The sequence below is a fragment of the Dermochelys coriacea genome, chromosome 19 (assembly GCF_009764565.3).
Source record: "Dermochelys coriacea isolate rDerCor1 chromosome 19, rDerCor1.pri.v4, whole genome shotgun sequence".
Classification (NCBI taxonomy): Eukaryota; Metazoa; Chordata; order Testudines; family Dermochelyidae; genus Dermochelys; species Dermochelys coriacea.
In genome coordinates, this window is record NC_050086.2 from 14,748,058 (window position 1) to 14,772,788 (window position 24,731).

Below are 24,731 nucleotides of genomic sequence, written 5' to 3' on the forward strand. Positions count from 1 at the left end.
CCATGGAAAATTTAGATTTTTTTATGGCAATTTGAAAGCTGAAATATTTCAATTTGGAAATTCTGCCACTTTGCCTCATGGGAATTGTAGTTCGGGGGCCTCAAGCTGCTGTTCTCCTCTATGGGCTAAGTACCCTGGTCAGACTATATCTCTCATGATTCACCATGGTCTCTCTTATTGGAGAGAGGGGATGGTTGCATCATGGGAGTTGCTGACTATGGTGCATTATGGCAGATGTAGTCTGACCAGCCCATATAGGAGAACAACTACTATTCTGCACCATGGCAGCATTTCCAAATCAATAATATTTTGGGTTTTGGCTGAAATATTTCAACAAAAAATCTTAATTGTCAGTGTAAAGCAGATTCTTGGCATGAAAAAATCATTTAATTGAAAACAAAATTTTCCATCAAAAATAATTTTGATGAGAAATTTCCCCTAGCCCTAGAAGGCACAGCCAGACTTGGAGCAAATTTGTGAGTGACCAGTTCAATGGGTTTGAAATTGTAAATAATCTTCCTCCCCTCTATCCCTACAAAAACAAAACTGAAAGTTATTTTAAAATGACATACCTTCAGCACTCCATAAAGAAGGTAGAAGCTGATGATAAACAGCATGAAGATCAACAGGAAGCTGGTGATGATGTCCGCTAATAAATAATAATATTAAGATCCCAACGCAACACAGAAGCATTTCAAACCATGGGCCAGAACTACTTAGTCAATCAGTGCTCAGTGGAAATTTTAACTGAGTTAAGGACTGAAGGATTTGGTCCCATAAGTCAAAGCTTTTACTTCAACATAATGACTTCTCCTCAGGTGGAAGTGAACACAGGACCTTCACTGCTAAATCCAGTTGCCTCCATCCCGTGAGCTAAAGAAGCACCTCTGCCAAGTGCCACCAGTAGTAGGCTCTTACCCTCTATACGGAGCAGCTGCTAGCCAGGGACATGACACAGTTAACCAGGGAATTATATAAAGATATGTTGTCAGTGGAAGATAAAGGTGTGTTAAGCTGTGCAAATTGTCTCCCAAAACAAGTAGCAGAATACCCATTGTGTGGGACATTTACTTCTGTGATGGATGAAGCACTGGAGAATAGACTATAAGGGAAAAGCCTAATACGATCTTTCCATGTCCAACTTCTGTGATTCTATGGACTGAGACTCATTCTTGGGCGTTGCTATATCTGTTCTTCCCTAGACTTACTCTGCACCTATGGTATGTATTGAGGGGGGCTTGAATTGATAGAATCACATCTTTTTTGCTCCCAAACACCCTCACATGAAGGATCAAATCTGGATCCACAGTGCCAGACCTGAGTGCCAGATCTGAGTTCCTATCTACTCTGCAGAATTCTCCTTTCCATTCCCCAGGGCAGGGAGCACCTCTACAGGTGCTACTACAGCCCACGGTGTGCAACAGTAACAACAATGTCCTCCTTTTCCTTTATAGGGGTTTCAGCTTCTGGATCCTGCCTCCCACTCACATGGGGGGATTTGGCTGGTGTGTAGTCACAGTCGCACTAGACATGCTTCCTGCCCTCTCCCAGCCCCAAACCCATGGTCTAAGCTGCCACTGAAGACCTCTGTGCATATCTGAAGAGGATAGTTCTCCCCCACAGCCTGTCCATTTTGCTTGTGGATTTCACTGCTGCTGGTGAAAGCTTCCCCAAATTGGTGTGTGTATCTCATGAGACTGCCCTAGTTCATAATTTATACAAACACACATGCCAGCGAATGAATAAATATGCTGTATGGGTCTCTCTCTCTCTCTTGCGTCTGTTTCTATGCGCCGCTGCTTGTTCCCCCAGCTGAGTCTCCCAGAGATACCCAGGAATTTCATGAGCAGGGAGAAGTATGTTATGAAATAAAAGTCCTCTCTCATTGCAAATGTGGTATCAACAGTGTATGCCATGGTGGTCTGATAAAGCCTACACTGGGTCTTTGCAACCATAGCAAGGGGACTAATAAAAAAAACAAGTTTTATTTGCCAAATGTGTGTTTTGATTATCTTCTAGCCACATCAGAGCTAGTGTGAATGCAGCTAGAAGGGACTTTGAATGACTCCTAATGTTCCCCTTGAATGCAAAGAGGCCTGTTTCTATTTTATGGCCCAATAAACTGGCTGGGGGAATGCAGGCAGGACTAGTAAACTGTGGTTTTAATAGTCACATTTGCTGATTACTGGAGATGGATATTTAGGTTGTTGGGCTGTTGATACACTGCAGAGTGCTGCTTCTGAACAGCTGGGTTCAAGGGCAGGACAGGATTGGCAAGAGAAATAAACCTAACGGTCCTTCAAGCGTGTTCTGCCTCCAGTGCAGGTGGTTTTGGTCCATATGACAAAAGCTGCACACACACTGTTTTCCTGAATAGCTCTGCTACTTCCCCTGAATGATTCCATCAAGATTGTGATCACAACTCCTAGTCATTATTACCGCAGTCATACATTTTTATATATGAATTAAAACAAAAACAAAGAAAATTAACCCACTACAAATGGAATTAAGGCGTATTAGAGATCTGGCCTTTCCAAGAGGCACAAAGACCAAATAAAGATGCAACTCCCATTGAAAGTCAATGAGATCTGGACACCTAACGCCTTTGAAAATCTCCCATGTAGGTTAAAATTGTCGCTCAGCTCTTCTCTTCCACTATTGTTTGTTTTACATTTCTGTAGTGCATGATATCACACATTGGAAATGTGCAAGTTGTTGCTGCAAAGCTTTTGAGAACTATAATGAAATTAAAAGTTTAAATACAAATGTGTGCACTTTTAGTTAATTCTCATGGGAAAGCAAAAGCTGAAGGGGTGTAAATTGACTCACAGGAAATGGTAAAGAGTTTCACAACGTTCTAGGGTATTATTAATACACTCCATTCTGGTGCAATTTACACACAGAACAGCAGGCGTTGAGAACGAGTGAGAGAACCAGTGTTTTTTGGGGGGGGAATGAATTTCCCAAATCATCTTCCATTTCTGTATTTGAATTCAAGCTGAGCATTTTGCAGTGTTTAAACACATTGTTTTCACATTTAATTTCTGGAACTATAAAAGTTGCTCTTTGTGGTATTTCCAGTCTGACCAGAAAAAGAAATGCCAGCAATCTCATGAATAGAACTCTGTGAAATATTTGTGATGCACCTTCAAATGCAAGCATTCAGGATATCATTGCAAATTTGCAAAATACTGCAACTTTGGGAGGGGAGTGGGTGGAGGGAATATATGCCAAATTTGGCCTTTTTAATTTTGTTTTGTTAAAAAATAGTACTGTTTTCACACAAAATCATTCTGTTTTTAAGCAGAAATCTCAAGGTTTGTGAAACGCAATATCTAGCTTGGATAACAATTTATTTTTGTATGGAAACTTCATGATAATTTGACATCTTCCCTGCTCCTAAAACTGGCCATTTAATTCAGGGTTGGTAAAATGTGAAATGTATTGTCACTAAATGAATTTCTTTTTTTTTTTTCAAAAAATTTTTGGAAACAAATCATCATTTTTATACATCACTACTTGTGGGAACATTTTATATTCCATTTGACAGCGGTTCAAAAATGTTGCTAAGCAGCATATACATTTATGTGTACAACAATGCCTATAGAAATGACAGGTAGCACTGGTTGAAAAAAATAAAAACAAAATTGTGGGAATTTTCTACTAGTTTTTCAAATTTCATTTCCCGTCCGCCACCCCCCCCCGAAATGTTAACATTACAGATTTTGAAAAAAAACATTTTGATCATTGAAAAATTTCAATCAGCTGTGTAGCTAATAAAAAACTGATAAAAAATGGTCTTGTTTTGACCAAAAATTACATTTTTGCAGAAAAACATCATTGAAAATTTGAAATTCAGAAAAATTTCACTTACTTCAGGGCTGTTATGAGATTTAATCAATTAATATTAGCCAGGGGCTTTGAGATCTGTGGATGGAAAGCTCTCTCCCAGTATACAAAAAACCCAGAGGATTATTACTATTTACTCCCTAATTTATGTATCTGTTTTAGGTCGGATCTGGGTCTGAAGTTTTCAGCTCACGCCCCTCAGTTCTAAACTGCAGCATCTGACAACTAGTTTGAAGAAGATTTGGAGAAGAAACAACCTTGGATTGAATGCACCCTCTCAAATGCAGCCTTCTCAGCTTCTCCTCTGGCTTCTCTTCCATCTACTGAACCTACCAATTATGTAGTAATCCTTGTCCAGGACTTTGAAGTAGCCTTTCCCAGTAGCCACCTCCATCGAGTACTCAATCAAGAGCAGTGTGCTCATGACCTAGAAGAGCAAAAACAGAGGAGACGGTTATGCAGGCAGCCTGCCAATTTCTTATCAACCAGTTTCCAGAGATCACTACTGCTTGGAATTCCTAGTGCACAACTCACCTCAGAATCTCCAAGTGCTATACAAACATTAATGGATTGGAACAGCTCTCATTACCACTACAAAAGTTATTTTTCCTCCCTTGGTACCCTGCTGTTAATTGAATTGTCTCGTTAGACTGACCTCACACTTGGTAAGGCAACTCCCATCTTTTCATGTATTTATACCTACTTCTGTATTTTCCACTCCATGCATCTGATGAAGTGGGTTCTAGCCCATGAAAGCTTGTGCCCAAATAAAATTGTTAATCTCTAAGGTGCCACAAGGACTCCTCATTGTTTTTGCTGAAGCTGCTGTATGAGAGACTGAGGGGAAACCGAGGCACAGAGCAATGGGACCTCCCCAAGGTCACAGACAGAATTTGTGAGAGAGCGAGGGAAAGAACTCAGTCAGCCTCAGTCCTGTGCTTTCACCATAACACTCTGCTTTTTCCTCAACCCCCTTGTAGGCTCTGTGGTGAGGAATTTATTTCAAAGTTTGTTGATGTTCAAAAGAGCTTGGTGCTCATGTAGGCCTAAAGAGAAGGGGGTGGATTTTCCAAAGAACTCAGCTAAATTTAGGGTTACCACCTTTGAAATGCAAAAAACTCAACACCCCCCACCCAAGGCAACTCCTCAACCCCCACCCGTTCAACAGCCACTTACAGTATCTAGAGAGATAACACATATAGATAAGATTGACAACATAGCTCTTCTCCACCCTGTCCTGTGACTCAAACCTTGTCGCACACAGGGTGCACCGCGTGCGTGTTGCTGGGCAGACGGCTGCTGTATTTTCAACAGTTTTGATCTGTTATTGCTTAAACTGCGTTAGTGAGAACAGCAGACACAGAAACTTTTAACATTAGATAACACTGTAATAATAATGCAAATCTTTAGACCCACGTAAAAAAACTCCCAGCAGATTAAATTATTTTTCCGGCAACTGGCAAATCTATAAGAAGAAACCCAGCCAGGCCGGTCAAATACTGACCAGGTAGTAACCCTAATCACTATGGGAGGGGCTAGGGGCTAAGAACTTTGACAGTACCCTCCGAGTGATGGTTGCCGCTTGTAGGGCTGGCCAGAGAACAACAATTCTGTTTGGTTAAAAATTTGGAGGCTTTGGAATTTGTTTTTGTTCTGATGTGGAGCAAAAATGAGGCCTTTGTGATTCTGGCATGAAAAAATACAGGTGAGACAACCCCTAGAACAGCCTGGTGGGTGAGGCACTCAAATGGGATATGGGAGAGGCAGGTCTGAGCCCTTGCTTCAAATCAGTCAGAGCAGGGACCTGAACTGGGGTCCTCCACATCCCAAAGGATACTCAACCTGATAACAGCCATCGTAAACTGCAAAAGGAATTTCCAGATTAAATGGGAATTACATGGGAATAAATGTAGCCTTGCTGCCAGCCCCTTACCACACCTGGTGTAGCAGAGAGTTAATGTCCTGCAGTCAGTCCAGAGCTGCATCCCACTACAGATGTGCTTTGCTCGTATGATGTATGTCCTGGGCCATGCCTGTACATTACATACAGCAGGTGTCTAGGATATCAGACTCCCTCTTGGAAGAGAGTATTTTTACTTGTGGGCTGGCAGTATCATAAAATGAGGACCACAGCAGAGCTCCAGCTGATAAAGCATAAATAAAGCACCATTATTTCTTACTGGTTCGGTGCTTTACTGAAACTTTCAACATCACTGGGTGGAAAAATAGGCTTCCCTTTTAGCCCACTGCTCTTCCTGCCTCTTGTTTCTCTTCCTTCCTTTGTTTCTCTCCCCTAGTCCTGTCGTATTTCTCCTTCTTTCTTCTCTCTGCATTTCCTTCTCTGTAGCGACACCCAGCCCATGCAGATTTCACTGCCGTACCCTTTCCCCACCCTGTTGCCAAAAGGTCAGCCAGGACATAGTTCAGACATAGACATTTAGAGAGCCATCATTAGTTTTCAGAGCCAATAGGAACAATGAGGGAGCAATTGAGTTGACACCTCACAGAGCCATTGCTTCAGGCTGCCTGTAGACTCAGGAAGGAAGTGCCACATTGCTTACCCTTTTCAGAGTAGCAGCCGTGTTAGTCTGTATTCGCAAAAAGAAAAGGAGTACTTGTGGCACCTTAGAGACTAACAAATTTATTAGAGCATAAGCTTTCGTGAGCTACAGCTCACTTCATTGGATGCATTTGGTGGAAAAAACAGAGGAGAGATTTATATACACACACACAGAGAACATGAAACAATAGGTTTATCATACACACTGTAAGGAGAGTGATCACTTAAGATAAGCCATCACCAGCAGCAGGGGGGGGAAGGAGGAAAACCTTTCATGGTGACAAGCAGGTAGGCTAATTCCAGCAGTTAACAAGAATATCAGAGGAACAGTGGAGGGTGGGCTGGGAGGGAGAAATACCATGGGGAAATAGTTTTACTTTGTGTAATGACTCATCCATTCCCAGTCTCTATTCAAGCCTAAGTTAATTGTATCCAGTTTGCAAATTAATTCCAATTCAGCAGTCTCTCATTGGAGTCTGTTTTTGAAGCTTTTTTGTTGAAGTATAGCCACTCTTAGGTCTGTGATCGAGTGACCAGAGAGATTGAAGTGTTCTCCAACTGGTTTTTGAATGTTATAATTCTTGACGTCTGATTTGTGTCCATTCATTCTTTTACATAGAGACTGTCCAGTTTGGCCAATGTACATAGCAGAAGGGCATTGCTGGCACATGATGGCATATATCACATTGGTAGATGCGCAGGTGAACGAGCCTCTGATAGTGTGGCTGATGTGATTGGGCCCTATTATGGTATCCCCTGAATAGATATGTGGACAGAGTTGGCAACGGGCTTTGTTGCAAGGATAGGTTCCTGGGTTAGTGGTTCTGTTGTGTGGTGTGTGATTGCTGGTGAGTATTTGCTTCAGATTGGGGGGCTGTCTGTAAGCAAGGACTGGTCTGTCTCCCAAGATCTGAGAGAGCGATGGCTCGTCCTTCAGGATAGGTTGTAGATCCTTGATGATGCGTTGGAGAGGTTTTAGTTGGGGGCTGAAGGTGATGGCTAGTGGCGTTCTGTTGTTTTCTTTGTTGGGCCTGTCCTGTAGTAGGTGACTTCTGGATACTCTTCTGGCTCTGTCAATCTGTTTCTTCACTTCAGCAGGTGGGTATTGTAGTTGTAGGAATGCATGATAGAGATCTTGTAGGTGTTTGTCTCTGTCTGAGGGGTTGGAGCAAATGCGGTTATATCGTAGCGCTTGGCTGTAGACAATGGATCGAGTGGTATGATCTGGATGAAAGCTAGAGGCATGTAGGTAGGAATAGCGGTCAGTAGGTTTCCGATATAGGGTGGTGTTTATGTGACCATCGCTTATTAGCACCGTAGTGTCCAGGAAGTGGATCTCTTGTGTGGACTGGTCCAGGCTGAGGTTGATGGTGGGATGGAAATTGTTGAAATCATGGTGGAATTCCTCAAGAGCTTCTTTTCCATGGGTCCAGATGATGAAGATGTCATCAATGTAGCGCAAGTAGAGTAGGGGCATTAGGGGACGAGAGCTGAGGAAGCGTTGTTCTAAGTCAGCCATAAAAATGTTGGCATACTGTGGGGCCATGCGGGTACCCATCGCAGTGCCGCTGATTTGAAGGTATACATTGTCACCAAATGTGAAATAGTTATGGGTCAGGACAAAGTCACAAAGTTCTGCCACCAGGTTAGCCGTGACAGTATCGGGGATACTGTTCCTGACGGCTTGTAGTCCATCTTTGTGTGGAATGTTGGTGTAGAGGGCCTAATCACATCAGCCACACTATCAGAGGCTCGTTCACCTGCGCATCTACCAATGTGATATATGCCATCATGTGCCAGCAATGCCCCTCTGCCATGTACATTGGCCAAACTGGACAGTCTCTACGTAAAAGAATGAATGGACACAAATCAGACGTCAAGAATTATAACATTAAAAAACCAGTTGGAGAACACTTCAATCTCTCTGGTCACTCGATCACAGACCTAAGAGTGGCTATACTTCAACAAAAAAGCTTCAAAAACAGACTCCAACGAGAGACTGCTGAATTGGAATTAATTTGCAAACTGGATACAATTAACTTAGGCTTGAATAGAGACTGGGAATGGATGAGTCATTACACAAAGTAAAACTATTTCCCCATGGTATTTCTCCCTCCCACCCCACCCCCCACTGTTCCTCTGATATTCTTGTTAACTGCTGTAATTAGCCTACCTTGCTTGTCACCATGAAAGGTTTTCCTCCTCCCCCCCCCCCCCCCCGCTGCTGGTGATGGCTTATCTTAAGTGATCACTCTCCTTACAGTGTGTATGATAAACCCATTGTTTCATGTTCTCTGTGTGTGTGTATATAAATCTCTCCTCTGTTTTTTCCACGAAATGCATCCGATGAAGTGAGCTGTAGCTCACGAAAGCTTATGCTCTAATAAATTTGTTAGTCTCTAAGGTGCCACAAGTACTCCTTTTCTTACTGCACATTGAGTGGATGTTTTCAGAGAACGATCCACAATGACTCCAAGATCTCTTTCTTGAGTGGTAACTGCTAATTTAGACCCCATCATTGTATATGTATAGTTGGTATTATGCTTTCCAATGTGCATTACTTTGCATTTATCATCATTAAATTTCATCTGCCATTTTGTTGCCCAGTCACCCAGTTTTGGCAGATCCTTTTGTAGCTCTTCACAATCTGCCTGGGTCTTAACTATCTTAATTTTGTATCATCCTCAAATTTTGCCACTTCACTGTTTACCCCTTTTTTTTAGAGCTTATGCTCTAATAAATTTGTTAGTCTCTAAGGTGCCACAAGTACTCCTTTTCTTATTGCTTACCCTTGGAAGGTTTCCTTCACATTCATCAGGGTGAGTAACTTGGTGAGGGGGCTGGGCTTTCTTAAAATAGAAATTTAGATTCTGCAGAATTTGAATACGCGGCATGAGCTCCATAAATAGGACTCAGCCTGTAGCCCATACCGGTACAAACCCTGGTGTATGCCATATGTGGACATTGGGTGCCACGCTTGTATGTTCTGAGCCATGCATGTACATTGCGTTATATGCCATGAGCGTACACTGTATATTATGGATTCCGGTTAATAAATTACCTCCTGTTTGTCTGTAGCCATCTTGCTATTACCCGCCCAGCTTCTTTGTTATTGGACCTCCCTGCAGCCACTCTGTTCACCTGAAAAAACTGCTTGAGATTTCGAAGACTTTCGCATTCTGCACTGGGACAAAATGGAGACCTTTCCAAAAATGGCAGGGAAACAGAGCAAGAGATTCACCCCAGAATGGCTTTGTGGGTGGGGCAGTCACTTGGAACGTGGAAGGCCAGAGCCAAGTCCAGCATTCGGAGGGAGAAACTTGCACTCTGCTCTTTCACAGACCCAAGGAGCACCTGAACCACTGAGCTAGCGAATCTCTCTCTGGCCAACTGCATATTGTGGAACAGCTCCAACAGGAGATCTTGAGAAAGCAAGACAGAGACTGACTCTTGTTCAGGTACTCACCGGAGATGTAGGACCCCTGCATTCAAGTCCCTGCTCCAAATCAGGCAGTGCAGAAAAATGAATCCAGGTCACCCCTACTCCGTGTGAGTCCCATAGGCCTCCAAGCAATTAGATATTTGTGGGGGCACTCTCTGGTTTTGACGAGAAAATTCCATCCCTCATGGGAGAAAGTTTTGTTCAAATTGACCCTTTCCCACAAAATGTTTTGGTTTGGATGAATGAGATAGAAAAAACATTTTGTTGAAAAATTCCTGACCATCTCTACCCATAGCAGGACCCAGTGGTATTCCCCAGAAGCTCCAATGTTCTGTGATACTCCTGGCACCAGAGGCAGCACTGGAGGGACATACTACTTAAACTACTAGGTTCACAAGACGTCAGCGAGTGCTGAAGTGTTGTCAAGAAGAAGCGGATGAGATAGGCCATGAGCTCATCCAGACTTCACAGATCTCTCTGTAGAGCTGATCATGAGATAAAGGACCCTATGACAGGCACAGGAAGCTTGATCATATCCCCCGCCATGATAAACAGCTGCGTACATTCTGTCTGGCTCAAATAGCTTCTCAGAGTATTTTGAGAAAGTAGCCTGGAAAATGATGCGGAAGATGACGGACAGGAATAGCTGTGGTTTGTACTTGTGTTTGCAATGAGTGCATACAGGAAACAACACTGAAAGTAGTGAACAGAGAAGCGATCAAGCCTAGAGCTATGTGTCTAACTGAGCAGAAGAAAAATTACTCTTATCTGTAATATGATAGCACCTGGAGACTCCAAACAAGCTCAGGACCCTGTTTTGCTATGCTGGATACAGTAAGAGACGATTCCTGCCCTGAAGAGCTCACAATCTAAATACACCAGGCAAAGAGTGGGAGAAAAGGAGGATTATTGTCTCCACTTTGGAAATGGGGAACGGAGGCTCAAAGAAACTAAATGGCTTGCCCCAAGATCATACAAGAAGCCGGTGACAGAGACAGGAATCGATCTCATATTCCCTGAGTCTCAACTGGTGTGAATGCAAGAAAAACAGGATATATATTTATACGTGGAAGAAAGAATCCTGTGTAGACGACATCCATTTGTTTTCTCCTGGTCTATCACATAGATACATCTGTCTGTACTGTGCAATATCCCTGAAGTTGTGAGTTCAATCCTTGAGGGGACCATTTAGGGATCTGGGGCAAAAATTGGAGATTGGTCCTGCTTTGAACAGGGGGTTGGACTAAATGACCTCCCGAGGTCCCTTCCAACCCTGATATTCTATGATTCTATGAAGTGCTAACATTACATGCTACTTTTTCTGTGTGGGAACGAACTTTGCAACTTTGTTGGGAGGTGTTTGAGGACTTAAGAGCCGCTCAGAGCCTTCTCTTTCCTTGTTGCTGCTGCCAGCTCAATGCCTCAAATGCTATTGTGGGGAAAAGAAGAGGAAATGACTCGTTTAGATTTCTGTGCAACAGAAACTCAAGTGAAACAGTGGATCCGAAGCCACTGAACATTAGGAAAGTTCACTTTTGGTTGAAGAACTGAATTTTGCAAATAGGCTGAACTGTGGGGTCATCGAATCCAAATGGATATGAACTCTAGGATAGTTCCCAGTTGGATTCAAAATTGAATCAGGGTCTGGATCTGAACTTCACAATGCAGGCTCATCACTAATTTCTATAAAAAGGGGGAATTCTGCAGTAAGAGGTCCAGGTTGTCCTCTCATTCTCTATGGCATGAATCAGGAGTAACTGCTGATGTAGCCGAAGGTATATTGGTGTAAACCCAAGTGTATGTCAGAAGAGAATCCCGTCTTGATAAACTGGAAGATTAAGGGCTTGATTCTAATTACTTTAAAGCCCCTTTATGCTGCCAGAATAGAGCTTCATGGAATCCAAGGCCAGAAGGGATCCGTTCTGATCATCTAGTCTGAGGCTATCCTGGATGATCACAATGGTCCCTGCTGGCTTCGGACTCTATACTCAGCCCCCTTTACCCTGCTCTGGAAGTCTAAAGTGGCCTTAATGCAGCAGTTCTCAAATGTCATTGCACCACAACTCCCTTCTGACAACAAAAATTACTACACGACCCTGGGAGGGGGGACCGAAGCCTGAACCAAAGCCTGATCCCCGCTTCACTGAATATGGGGGGCAAAGCCAAAGCCTGAGTCCCAGCAGGGAGCCTGTAACCTGTGCCCTGTTACCCTGGGCTGAAGCCCTGAGGCTTTGGCTCCAGGTGGTGGGGTTTGGGCTTCAGCTTCAGCCTGGGTGGTGGGGCTTCGACTCTGGCCTTGGGCCCCAGTAAGTCTAAGCCAGCCCTGGCGACCCCATTAAAATGGGGCCACAACCCACTTTGAGGACCTGATCCACAGTTTGAGAACTGCGACTTTAATGTAATGAGAATCAAGCCCTTAATCTTTCAGTTTAGTGATGCATGATTCTCCTATAGCCCAAGCACTGTGATATGTAGCATACCAATGATGTTGAAGCCACCTGCTTTATTCCCTTCTTATTTCCCCCTTGTGGGTTGGTTTGATGGAGACACCACTGCTGGGGGAGGTGGGGAAGTTTTCTCCAAGAGGTGGGTCCTGCATTTGGATCTGCACATGGATAAGGTCATGCTTGCTCTAATGTCTAATGAGCCACAACCCATGCCTATGAGTACCACAGCCATAGGCAGAGACTGAAACTGGGAAACATAGGCACCAAAAAGCGATGCCACTGCCCCTTGAGCTAAAGGATTTCCCCAAGGGAAAACAAGAGGCAGGTGGTAGGCCCAGCATATTACTGTGCAGCGCATGGTCCAGAACCCACAGCTTTGGTGCACCAAACACCACAGTGAAGGGTGTTATTGGGGAATCTAGAAAGACAGAGTACCTGTCTCCTGGGCTTGTACTCAGCTGTGTCCTCTATGAGCTCCCACTCTTGCTCATGTTTCCAGCATCCGTGAGTGTTTCTACATCAGCAATTTCAAGAAGCAGCACAGATGACAAAGCAAGCGGTGAGATTTCACATGGAAAAGCCATAGGGAATAAGGAAGCATCTGTAAGAGAAGCAGCTGAAACCGCTGTATAGGTGTGGCTTTGTCACATGGCCTACTCTCACAGCATTGTAACAGCATGTGCATGGGAGGGTCTGGGGGCAGGGGAGCGGCACCTCAGAAGAGCTGGGGAAATATTGGGAAAATTGTTACAAAAATTAAAGAAGAGAAGAAAGAGCCACATGCAGCCTGTGCTGGGGAGGAATCAATAAAGCCCCCGAAGAATAAAGAAATGTCCTTTATTATGGTACCCCTGATAGACCCATGTGTTACATGCTGTGCAAACACATTGTAAGAAACAGTCCCGACCTTAAAGAGCTCACTATTTTGGCCTTTGGGATTGGAGACACAGAGTGTCTTAGCTAAGGAGTCAGTAGCGAAGCAGGGCACTATATCAAGATCACCTACAGTGGAGACCACCATGTTAACCGCAAGCCCAACCTTCCACTCTAGGCCTTGCTTCTCCTTCATTAATTACTCTTGGAGAAAATAAGCCACGAAGGCAGCTTGAGAACTTCTATTTCATATGGACTGGCTTTAGCTTTCAGGGAATGCAAGAGCTTCCACCATGGAGGGCAACTAGAAGCTGGAAGGTTGAATGGATGGAAGCTGGAGATGGGAGCTGTGAATGGGTTCCAGCAGCCAGAGGGACCTTTATCTGGGACCGGGACCCACACTTGAGTTGCATCCCTACTATAGCAGCGGAAGCTACCAGCGAATCTAGATAGAGTGCCTGCCTGCACATAGTTTTTTCTGTCATGCCCACCTCAGGATGTGCTGGAGGGGACAGTTTCTGGTGGTGGGGATGCAGGTCCAGCAGATAGAAGGGGCGCCAGCAGCAGGAAGTATTCTGGCTGGGCATGGGGATTGGAAGATGGTTTGGGGAGGAAAGGGGAATCAGCAGCTGATGGGAGGGTTGGGGCGCTTTAGAGGGAAGGAGGTTGCTGAAATTATTAACATTCATTATTTTAACATTCAGTTCCTCGGTGTAATTTTAAGGGTGAAGGCTCCCTTGATACTGTCAAGCTAAGGTGCTTCCATGGACCCCATCGCTGTCGCATCTGAGTGCCCCACAACACCCTCAGGAGGAAGAGCAGTGCTGTGACCCCCACTGTACAGATGGGGAATTGGGGCAGAGAGAGATAGAGAGAATGATTTGCCCACTGGAAATCTGTGCCAGAGCACTGAACTGCACCCACATCTCCAGAGTCCCAGGCTAGCTTCTTAATCACGGGCCCATCCTTCCCTCCTAGACAGAACCTGGGCAATATTTCTTTTCACTAGCCCAACTTCCCCATCACCCTCACTCTCCCTACACACACACACTTTTGAAGGGGGTAATGAAAAATCTCCCTCCACAGACCAACATGCCGGGGTCCAGGTGCCAATGAATCCCAGCTGCTGTGCTTGTGCAGTGTGTAGAAAGCAATAGTATGCCTGGCTTCGCTGCTGGTGTCAGATAAAGCAAGCCTGTGCTTCCCAGGGGAATTAACACATCCGTGCTTCTTTTTAAAACAACCTGTGAATCTCTGTGCTAAGCACCATGGCCTCTGTTCAGCATGTGTTAATCCCGGGCCTGGGCTCTGTCTCACATTCCCTCCATCTTCCCATTCATTTGATAACATCCACGATTTATTTCCACAGTCTGTGGAGAGCTCAGAAATGAGACAAATCTAATTTACAGGAGTACAAGACACTGCCACAAAGCCTCAGCGCTGGTGTTTGATGGCGTTACTATCACCAAGCATCATGGGATTCATCGCGAGGATCCACAGCAATAATTTTTACTGATATTGATTCAGCAAATCATCCAAGTCCTGTATCTGCCAGGCTATAAATCCTCTTTCCCTTTTCCCTGTGCCTGGCTGCAAACATACGATGAAAAACACGGGAAAGAAAAAAAAATCTGCACTCATATTTTATCTTTTAAAGTGCTGATGCTAGACAGCCTTCTCTGCAATGAAACAGTGTTCAGTGTGAAAGAGACACACCATGACAGAGCTGTCGGTGCAGACAAACTAGGGATGGAATGGGATCACTGCACTGTGTACTCTTACATTGTGGATTGATTGGCACCCTATAAGTGACCACAGATAGAGAAATAAATGGATGACCATACAGAGATAGATAGACAGACAAGGTGGGGATGGAAATATGTTTTATTGGACCAGCTTTGTTGGTGGAAGGAATAAGTTTCCGAACGTTACAGAGCTCTTCCTCAGGTCTGGAGAAGGACAAGATAGATAGATAGATAGATAGATAGATAGATAGATAGATAGATAGATAGATAGATAGATAGATAGAGGGGGTGGTTGGGGATAGATAGATAGATAGATAGATAGATAGATAGATAGATAGATAGATAGATAGATAGATAGATAGAGGGGGTGGATGGGGATAGATAGATAGATACATAGATAGATAGATAGATAGATAGATAGATAGATAGATAGATAGATAGATAGTGTGACAGGATCAGGCCAGATGGCTATAGGAGAGTAATAGAAGGCAGATATATTAGCCCCAGGTTAAGTAGGTCCCTTTTCCCTGGGTAAGGTAGCAGGGAAGGTTCCAGAACAATCAGGAACTTTCTGGAGACAATTAAGACAGGCTGATTAGAACACCTGCAGCCAATCAAGAAGCTGCTAGAATCAATTAACGCAGGCTAATCAGGGCACCTGGGTTTTAAAAAGGAGCTCACTTCAGTTTGTTGTGTGCGTTTGAGGAGCTGGAAGCAAGAGGCGCTAGGAGCTGAGAGTGAGAACGTGGACTGTTGGAGGACTGAGGTGTACAAGCATTATTAGACACCAGGAGGAAGGTCCTATGGTGAGGATAAAGAAGATGTTGGGAGGAGGCCATGGGTAAGTAGCCCAGGGAGTTGTTGTTGTCACACAGCTGTTCCAGGAGGCTCTCTAGACAGCTGCATTCCACAGGGCCCTGGGCTGGAACCCAGAGTAGAGGACGGGCCCAGGTTCCCCCCAAATCCTCCCAACTCCTGGTCAGACACAGGAGGGGTCGACCTGGACTGTGAATTCAGAAAAACAGCCAAGCTGACGCCTGCCGTGAAGCTCCAAGGTGAGCAAATCCGCCAATAAGCGCAAGACCCACCAAGGTAGAGCAGGAACTTTGTCACAATTGGTGTGAGCAGTGGGATCTGGTGTCCACAGCGCGGCGGAAGAAGGAGGGTGTTTGGAAGGGGAAAAAAAAAGGGAAGAGGGTCTATTTTTATTTTTTTTCACCACAATGGAGGAGGTAGTGGAGGCACTGACACAAGCCACGGCTGCCCAGGAGGAGGCTACTCGTGTCCAGGCAGCCACCCAACAGGAAGCAGTGCGGCTGCAGCAAGAGACTAATTGCCTGCTGATGGACCAGGCTGCTCAAGACCAGGCTATGTTGCGGGAACTGGTAAACCAGGTAAAGGCCCTTACAGAGCTGAACTGCGGCCATGATGGGACGCAGATCATGCGGGCCAGCAATTGGCTGCAGAAAATGATGCGGGAGGATGATGTAGAGGTATACCTCCTGGCCTTTGAGAGGATAGCCCTGCGGGAGGCTTGGCCCCAAGAACAGTGATCTGGCATCCTTACTCCATTCCTGTGGGGGAGGCCCAGAAGGCCTACTATGATTTGCCTGAAGAGGCTGCAGCAGACGATCCCCAGCTGAAAGTAGAGATCCTGGCCAGATCTGGGGTAATGACTGCAGTGCGGGCCCAGTGATATCATGAGTGGAGTTACCAGAAAAACAAAACCTCGCAGTCCCAATTATATGATCTCATCCATCTCGCACAAAAGTGGTTACGAACTGAGTCCCAGAGTCCAGAGGAGATACTAGAGGTTCTGGTCATCGACCGGTACATGAGAGGACTACCGTCAGACCTTCGCGCCTGGGTAAGCCAGAACAGACCCTCCACCTACGATGAGGTTGTCGCGCTAGTAGAAAGTCGAAGGACAGCGAGGGAGCTGACCCGACCAGTTAAGGAAGAAGCACCCCAGGTTAAACTAGCAGCACCAAGCCCTAGAACTCAGGTGACTGGGCCACCAGGAGAACCCAGGTGGAAAAAGAGAGGGGCTGAAGGCCCACCAGAAGCCACAAAGAGTCGGAGCACTGAGGGGGAAGAGGATCGTGATGTTAGATTATCCAAACCAAGAGACCAGGGAATGCCTAGGGCTCCATACAGATGTTACACCTGCGGGGAGTGGGGACGCATAGCTGCCCAGTGTCCCAATGCCGAGGAGCCTATGCAGTGTAACCTGGGGATCTGGGCAGACCCATGCTCCCTAATCATCTTGTGGGGGTCTCACTAACCCCATATATGTACACTAGACCAGTGAAGCTAAATGGGGTAGAGACCACAGCACTGGCTGATTCGGGGAGTGCTATCACGCTTGTCTCGGGGAAGCTTTGAAGCGTAGTCAGCTGCTGTGGGCTAAGCATACAGGGATAACATGCATCCATGGGAGAGGTGGTTATTACCCCACCATCCCAGTAAAAATCGAGATTCAGGGGAACACTACTGAGGTAGCAGCAGGGGTAGTCCCTAAACTCCAATACCCGGTGCTCATAGGGAGGGACTTCCCAGGGTTTGGAGACTTACTCCCAGTAGGGGGATTGGAGAAAGGGGGAAGCCCTGAAGTTAGTGAGGCATCCACAGTAGACTGTCAACCCCCAACCTTCTCTGAAATATCCCCAGATTTGTTCTCCCCTCCCAGACAGCGTAGAAAGACAAAAAGGGAAAGAAGGGCAGCTAAGGCCTTGGGAACCCGAATACTGGCCCAAAGCCAGAGGGTCGCTCTCGTAGGTAGGTGGACCCGGGCAGCTGAAAAGGAGATCACCCAGGAGGGAGAAGCACCTGAGTCTGACCCATACCCTAACGCCTCTGAATCAGTAGAGGCAACAGAGACTGGCCCCCTAGATCTCGGGCAGATTAGCCCCAGGAGAGGAAATTTTGGATGGGACCAGGCTGAAGACCTAAGGTACGACAGCATTAGGAAGGAGGTGACTGAAATAGATGGGGTTCCCGTGGAAGGGAAAACCCAGGGACCAGGACCCTACTTCATAATGAAGAAGAATCTCTTATACCGGGTTGCACCAGTACAGGGGCAGAAGGTACAGTAGATCCTAGTATCTCAAAAACACCAGAATGCTTTATTAAGTCTGGCCCATAGTCATCTTTTTGGGGGGCATTTGGGGGTAGAGAAGACCCTGGCATGGGTCCTGCGACGATTCTTCTGGCCCGGAGTACATGAAGAAGTGTGGAGGTACTATGCGTCCTGCCCGGAGTGTCAGCTGCACATTCCCCGTCCTCACTTGAGGGCACCATTTGTACCCCTTCCCATCATAGAGGTCCCCTTCGAGCGAATAGCCATGGATTTAGTGGGACCCCGGAGAAGACACCCCGGGGCCACCAATATGTACTTGTCATTCTGGATTATGCTACTCGCTACCCGGAAGCCATCTCCCTGTGGAACACGGCCTCTAAAACGATAGCTAAAGAGTTGGTGGGGATCTTTGCCCAAGTGGGGCTACCAAAGGAGATATTAACATGGCCAACCCCATTTATGTCAAAGCTAGTGAAGGATCTCGGTACGCTGCTCCATATACATACCCTGAGAACTTCAGTCTATCATCCGCAGACCGATAGGCTGGTAGAAAGGTTTAACCGAACCCTCAAGGCAATGATAAGGAAAATGGTAAGTTGAGACGGGAAGGATTGGGACACCCTATTACCCTACCTTATGTTCGCAATCCGGGAGGTACCTCAGGCCTCAACTGGGTTTTCCCCCCTTTGAATTATTATACGGACGCCGCCCCCATGGCATACTAGATATCACAAAAGAAATCTGGGAAGAGGAACCCAATGAGAGGAGGAATATAATTGACCACCTGTTGTAGATGCGAGAACGGAGAGCCCGGGCCACCCCTATTGGTCGGGAACATTTGGAAAAGGCGCAGGAGGCCAGCGAACCCATTACAATCGCCAGGCAAAAGTCTGACAGTCCCAGCCAGGGGATCGGGTGATGGTGTTGGTACCCGCAGCAGAACGCAAGCTTCTGGCCCAATGGCAGGGGCCCTATGAGGTGGGGGAAGTAACCTACAAGGTGCAGCAGCCAGGACGCCGGAAACAAGAACTCATTTATCCCATTAACCTCTTAAAGCCTTGGCACCAACGAGAGGCGTGTGTAGTGGCCCAAGAGACCCTGATCCAGGGAAATAACATGCAGGAGCAGATCAGGATATCCACTGATCTGACACCAAACCAGAAGAAGGAGGTAACTGAAATGATCAACGGATACCATGACGTGTTTTCCACCAAACCAGGTCAGACCACAGAAGCATATCACCACATTATCACAGACCCTGGGGCAAAGGTAACTTTAAGGCCCTGTCGAGTCCCAGCAGCAAAAAGGGAGGAGATCAAGGCAAAGGTAAAAAGGATGTTGGAGCTGGGAGTCATCGAAGAATCTCACAGTCAGTGGTCAAGCCTGATTGTGTTGGTGCCCAAACCCGATGGCACCACTAGGTTTTGTAATGACTTTCGCCGGCTGAATGAGATATCCAAATTTGATGCATACCCCATACCCCGTATTGATGAGTTAGTTGACCGCCTGGGCAATGCCCGATTTTTGACCACCCTTGAGTTAACAAAGGGATCCTGGCAGATTCCCCTTGCCAAAGATGCGAAAGAAAAGACAGCATTCTCTACACCAGAGGGTCTGTTTCAATATACTGTTCTTCCTTTTGGACTGCATGGGGCACCTGCCACCTTTCAGCATCTTATGGACAAGCTCCTACGGCCCCATACCAGTTATGCAGCAGAATACCTGGATGATTTGGTTATTCACACCCCCAACTGGGAAACCCACTTAGGAAAGGTGGAAGCGGTTCTGGACACGCTAAGACGGGCTGGCCTCACAGCCAACCTAGCCAAGTGTGCTATAGGGCTAGCCGAGACTAAATACCTTGGCTACATTGTAGGAAGAGGCATGGTCAAGCCCCAACTAAACAAACTAGAGGCTATCCAAAATTGGCCCCGGCTGAATCAGAAAAAGCAAGTCCGGGCATTCCTGGGTGTGGTGGGGTACTATCAATGATTTATTCCCCATTTTGCTACCAGAGTGAGTCCTCTGACAGGCCTGATAAAAGCCTGGGGTCCAGACATGGTGAAGTGGACAGATGCCGCAGAGAAAGCATTCATGGATCTATGGACAGCCTTCTGCAGTAACCCCCTGCCTATAGCCCCAGACTTCAACAAAGAATTCTTTTTATAAACAGATGCATCTGAAGTAGGACTGGGAGCTGTCCTATCGCAGATGGTCGGAGATGAAGAACACCCAGTCCTCTACCTCAGCAGGAAACTCCTCCTGGGAGAGCAGAAGTATGCTGTGGTTGAAAGAGACTGCCTAGCTGTGAAATGGGCCATGGAAACACTACGTTATTACCTTCTGGGACGACGGTTTACCCTTGTGACTGACCATGCACCCCTCCAGTGGATGCAGCGAAATAAAGAGAAGAACGCAAGGGTGACCAGATGGTTCCTGTCCCTGCAACTTTTCCAATTCACCATACAACACCGGGCTGGAAGCCACCATGGCAATGCAGATGGCTTGTCATGAGTACACTGCCTGACATCCCAAGTTGCCCAACCCCATAGTGTTGAGCAGGAGGGGGGATATGTGACAGGGTCAGGCCAGATGGCTATAGGAGAGTAATAGAAGGCAGATATATTAGCCCCGGGCTAAGTGGGTCCCTTTTCCCTGGGTAAGGTAACAGGGAAGGTTCCAGAATAATCAGGAACCTTCTGGAGACAATTAAGACAGACAGGCTGATTAGAACACCTGCAGCCAATCAAGAAGCTGCTAGAATCAATTAAGGCAGGCTAATCAGGGCACCTGGGTTTTAAAAAGGAGCTCACTTCAGTTTGTGGTGTGTGTGTGAGGAGCTGGGAGCAAGAGGCACTAGGAGCTGAGAGTGAGAACGCAGACTGTTGGAGGACTGAGGTGTACAAGCATCATCAGACACCAGGAGGAAGGTCCTGTGGTGAGGATAAAGTAGATGTTGGGAGGAGGCCATGGGGAAGTAGCGCAGGGAGTTGTAGCTGTCGCACAGCTGTTCCAGGAGGCTCTCTAGACAGCTGCAGTCCACAGGGCCCTGGGCTGGAACCTAGAGTAGATGGTGGGCCCGGGTTCCCCCCAAATCCTCCCAACTCCTGGTCAGACACAGGAGGAGTTGACCTGGACTGTGAATTCAGAAAAACGGCCAAGCTGAGAGCTGTCTTGAAGCTCCAAGGCGAGCAAATCCGCCAATAAGCGCAAGACCCACCAAGGTAGAGCAGGAACTTTGTCACGATAGATAGAGAGAGGGAGTGGATCGGGGGTGGGGGAGAGAGAGAGAGGGAAAAGCCACTGAGTTTGTGAAAAAAGAAGTATGCAGGGAGAGGTGCTATTGGAAAAATAAGCATGTTTTCCATACTCTGTATTGGGCAGTTTCTTGTGTCAATTCAGCTTTGCAGGGAGCTGTTCTATCCATCACATAAAAGCCAGGCTTCCCACTAGCTGTGACAACATGTTTTTTTGTTAAAGTCACCCTTGAAAATCTGCAGAAAATAAAATTAGAGGAGAGGCTTGCAAACCCAAGCAGCCTAGGTCCAGAGTCTTGCCTATTACCCGCCTCCGCAATGCACAGGGGCACCCTGGCGATTGATTCACTGGCATACATAAGGCAAGACCTGTGGCTTCAGAACCGCAGGCCCCTACGCCCCAGTGGGACAGTCTCAGAATCACAATTCAGTCCCTGCTTCCTGGCACTAAGGGGGAAGTAAACTGTACCAGCTGTTCCCCGGCACATCTGACTTCCTCTTCCACAACAGCTAGCGCAAGGGAGGTGGGAAGTGCCCCCTGCTCACTTCACACCCTGCCCTGCCCACTCCCCATACACCTGCATGGAAGAGAGAGCAGCAGCCCGCCCCATCATGGAGGATCTGATGATGCAGATGGTCTATGCATGGAAGGGGAGGGCGATTTATTCCCCCTGACTCCCCTGCATGTAGCCAGGAAAAATCCCATTTTGAACCCCACCTCCACCCAGAGGCCTGAGTTGGTTGCAGCATTGTCAGCTCCCTTGGTCCTTTTATTGGTATCTGCTGAGACGCTCAATTGCTTCTCCTCAAACTTTGTTGAACACTCAGAGCATCAACTATGGAGCTATTCTCTGAAAATAGCTTTTTTCATCATCGAATAACAATCTCTGAGATCAACTGATGAAGAGTCAAAGAGCTTTACAAAGGAGGTCAGTATCATTATCTCTGTTTTACAGATGGGGAAACTGAGGCACAGGATGGCAAAGTGACTTGCTCAAACTCACCTAGCAGGCCAATGGCAGTGCCGGGACTACAAACCAGGTGTCCTGAGTGCCAGGCCAGTACTCCATCCACTAGGCCACACTGCCTCCCCCAGTATTACATTTTTCCAGGGGACCACAGCACTGTGCCACAATTATTGTTTTCTGCCCACCATTGGGACCACTGATCACAGTATTACAAACAAGCAAATAAATATGGACTTAATTGTAATCCTAAAATGTCCCCTGAAATGACTTTGGGCTTGACTGAAATCCCAATGGAATCTTCCCACTGGCTTCAGTTGCATTAGGATAAGACCCTATGTTCACTGACCTGTTGGAAAAGGGGAAAATGTTCACAAACATTTTGATATCTCCTGGATTCATGGATTATATCAATCTCATCTTTTTCTTTTCTTTTTTTTTAAACACCCTCATAATAGCGGAGAAAAGCCAAAACACATGATGGACCTGTACCCTAAAGGCCCAATGACCCGAACGCAAAGAAACTGATGTTTTAAAATCTCAGGATTTTTAAACCAGTCTCAGGGTATTTTGGGGCCTGATGCATCATCTGTGAGCACTTGGTTTTGGCAATGCTGTTACAGAATCCGACAGCTCAATAGGTTTCTTATAACCATCAACGTCACCGTCTATTGATGAGCTTATAACCATCAATAACACACACTACTCCTGTTTGTAGCATGCTTATAAAATCTATTGCTCACATATTAATCCTTTATAATCCATCTATAAACGGAATCTTAGTGACTGGGGCAATTCAAGCTTCCACATTGACTTCCCATTAAACGTGGGTCAAATCTCAGCGGGTGTAATTCAGCATAGTTCCACTGAAATCAATGGAGCGGCACCAATTTACACCAGCTGAACATCTAGCCCTATATTGGGATGACTCCATAGATACACTGTGGACCTGTGTGTTGCTTTTAAGCTGTGGCTTTGTGCTGGGAGGGGTGACACAGCTGCAGCGCACCGGGAGTCTGGCAAGCCAGCCAACTGATGCATTGCTCACGGGTGGCGCACCCATCAGCACCACGGATCAGTGCTGTTCCGGCTCAGAGGGGTGTGCATGCTGCACCCTGCCAATGGATGGCAACACCCCCTCTCTGGCAGAGGAACCAGGACGCCCACTGCAGCGCAACCACCCCACCCCTTCCCAGTGCAACAAGTGGCCTAAAACCCACAGTGTCCCACTGCTGACAGGGCGACCTCTCGTGACCCCGCTCCTTGGTTGTGCTCAAAAGGTGTGCAGGGCAACTGGGAAGGTGATTTGAAGCCATTTTTATACTCCCCCAATCCTGGGCTGACTATGCAATGTGTCATAGCCTCAGCATGAGTTACGTCCACCAGAAAGCTACTCTAACTATGCCACCAAACAGCACTTACAACAACAGAGACCCCCGCCTCCAGCCACACCCTTTTCCCTATTTCCCCCCCCCACACACACACACACACAGAGTGCTAATCCTCCCAGGACAGCTACGGCAATTTAACAGAGACATAAGATTCAAAGAGAAACCAACTGAAAACTGGGTACAAAGTCTAAAAGCTGTTAGAGAAATTAAAGACATTCACAATTTTACTTAGATACTGTTTATAGCTCTGATCCATACACACACACACACACACACACACACACCTCACTATAGATTCCTAACCTTAACTTTTACACAACCCTTTGTATTGTCATCCCACTGTACAATCTGCAACCAATGGATCCGCCTGTCTACACTGAAAGCTTGTAGGATTCACAGCATCGACTGCATTTGCAAAGGCTCATACCTGAGCTGCAGAGGAAAAACAGGAAGTACAGTGAATTTCCATCGGCTCCGGCAGAAGAACCTAGCTCAGAAAACTATCAGCACAGTAGGTTTCTTTTTTCCCCTCTCTTGTCCATTGCTCTTAAATCATAGGCCTTCCCCCCACCTCTCAGGGACACAGAAAAGTCTACACTTTGGGAACTGTTTGATTTCCCAGTTTATAGCTTTCCTATCTGTCCATGTATTTCATAATTTACCATGTGGTAGATGCCAAGAGTTACTGTTCCAGTCTTAACGTTGAAGCAGCAACATTTCGGGGGCGTCTGGGGAGACATTTTTGATCCCTTTCGACGGTTGTGGAGCTTCAGCTGCTGAATCTGAGGCAGCTGCACTAACGAGACCAAGCAATGCAATGTAACATCTTGTTGCTCGACTTCCTTCCTGGTCTATAAATGTGTCAAGTCATCTCCAGAGTCACATGAGGTCTTTGAGATTTCCAAATGCAAAGGAAAACAAAATCATGTTGAAAACAGCTGATCTCTAAATATTGCCTTTACGTGATTAAATAAGGATTTAGGAGACTAATTTGAGGCCCCCACATTTGCAAACCTTGGCCTAAACTATGAAAATGTCAGCAAATTCCACTTAAAACAAAATCTATTATTGCAGGGTCCGGAGTAAAGATAACAACACCAACAACAAAGCACCCATTCCACCA

General features: G+C 46.2%; 1 protein-coding gene across 1 annotated transcript in view; it reads right to left on the reverse strand.

Annotated features, from left to right (window-relative positions):
• The window catches only part of LAPTM5 (lysosomal protein transmembrane 5), a 51,211-nt gene extending 26,706 nt beyond the window's left edge, over window positions 1-24,505 (reverse strand). Inside the window, exons 1-3 of the mRNA XM_038377768.2 lie at window positions 24,271-24,505; window positions 4,183-4,276; window positions 573-649 (exon numbers count right to left, since the gene is read on the reverse strand). Of these exons, the coding sequence (XP_038233696.1) occupies window positions 573-649; window positions 4,183-4,276; window positions 24,271-24,348 (249 nt within the window). The 5' untranslated portion in view covers window positions 24,349-24,505. The remainder of the gene's footprint in view (window positions 1-572; window positions 650-4,182; window positions 4,277-24,270) is intronic.
• Between the last annotated feature and the right edge of the window lie 226 nt (window positions 24,506-24,731).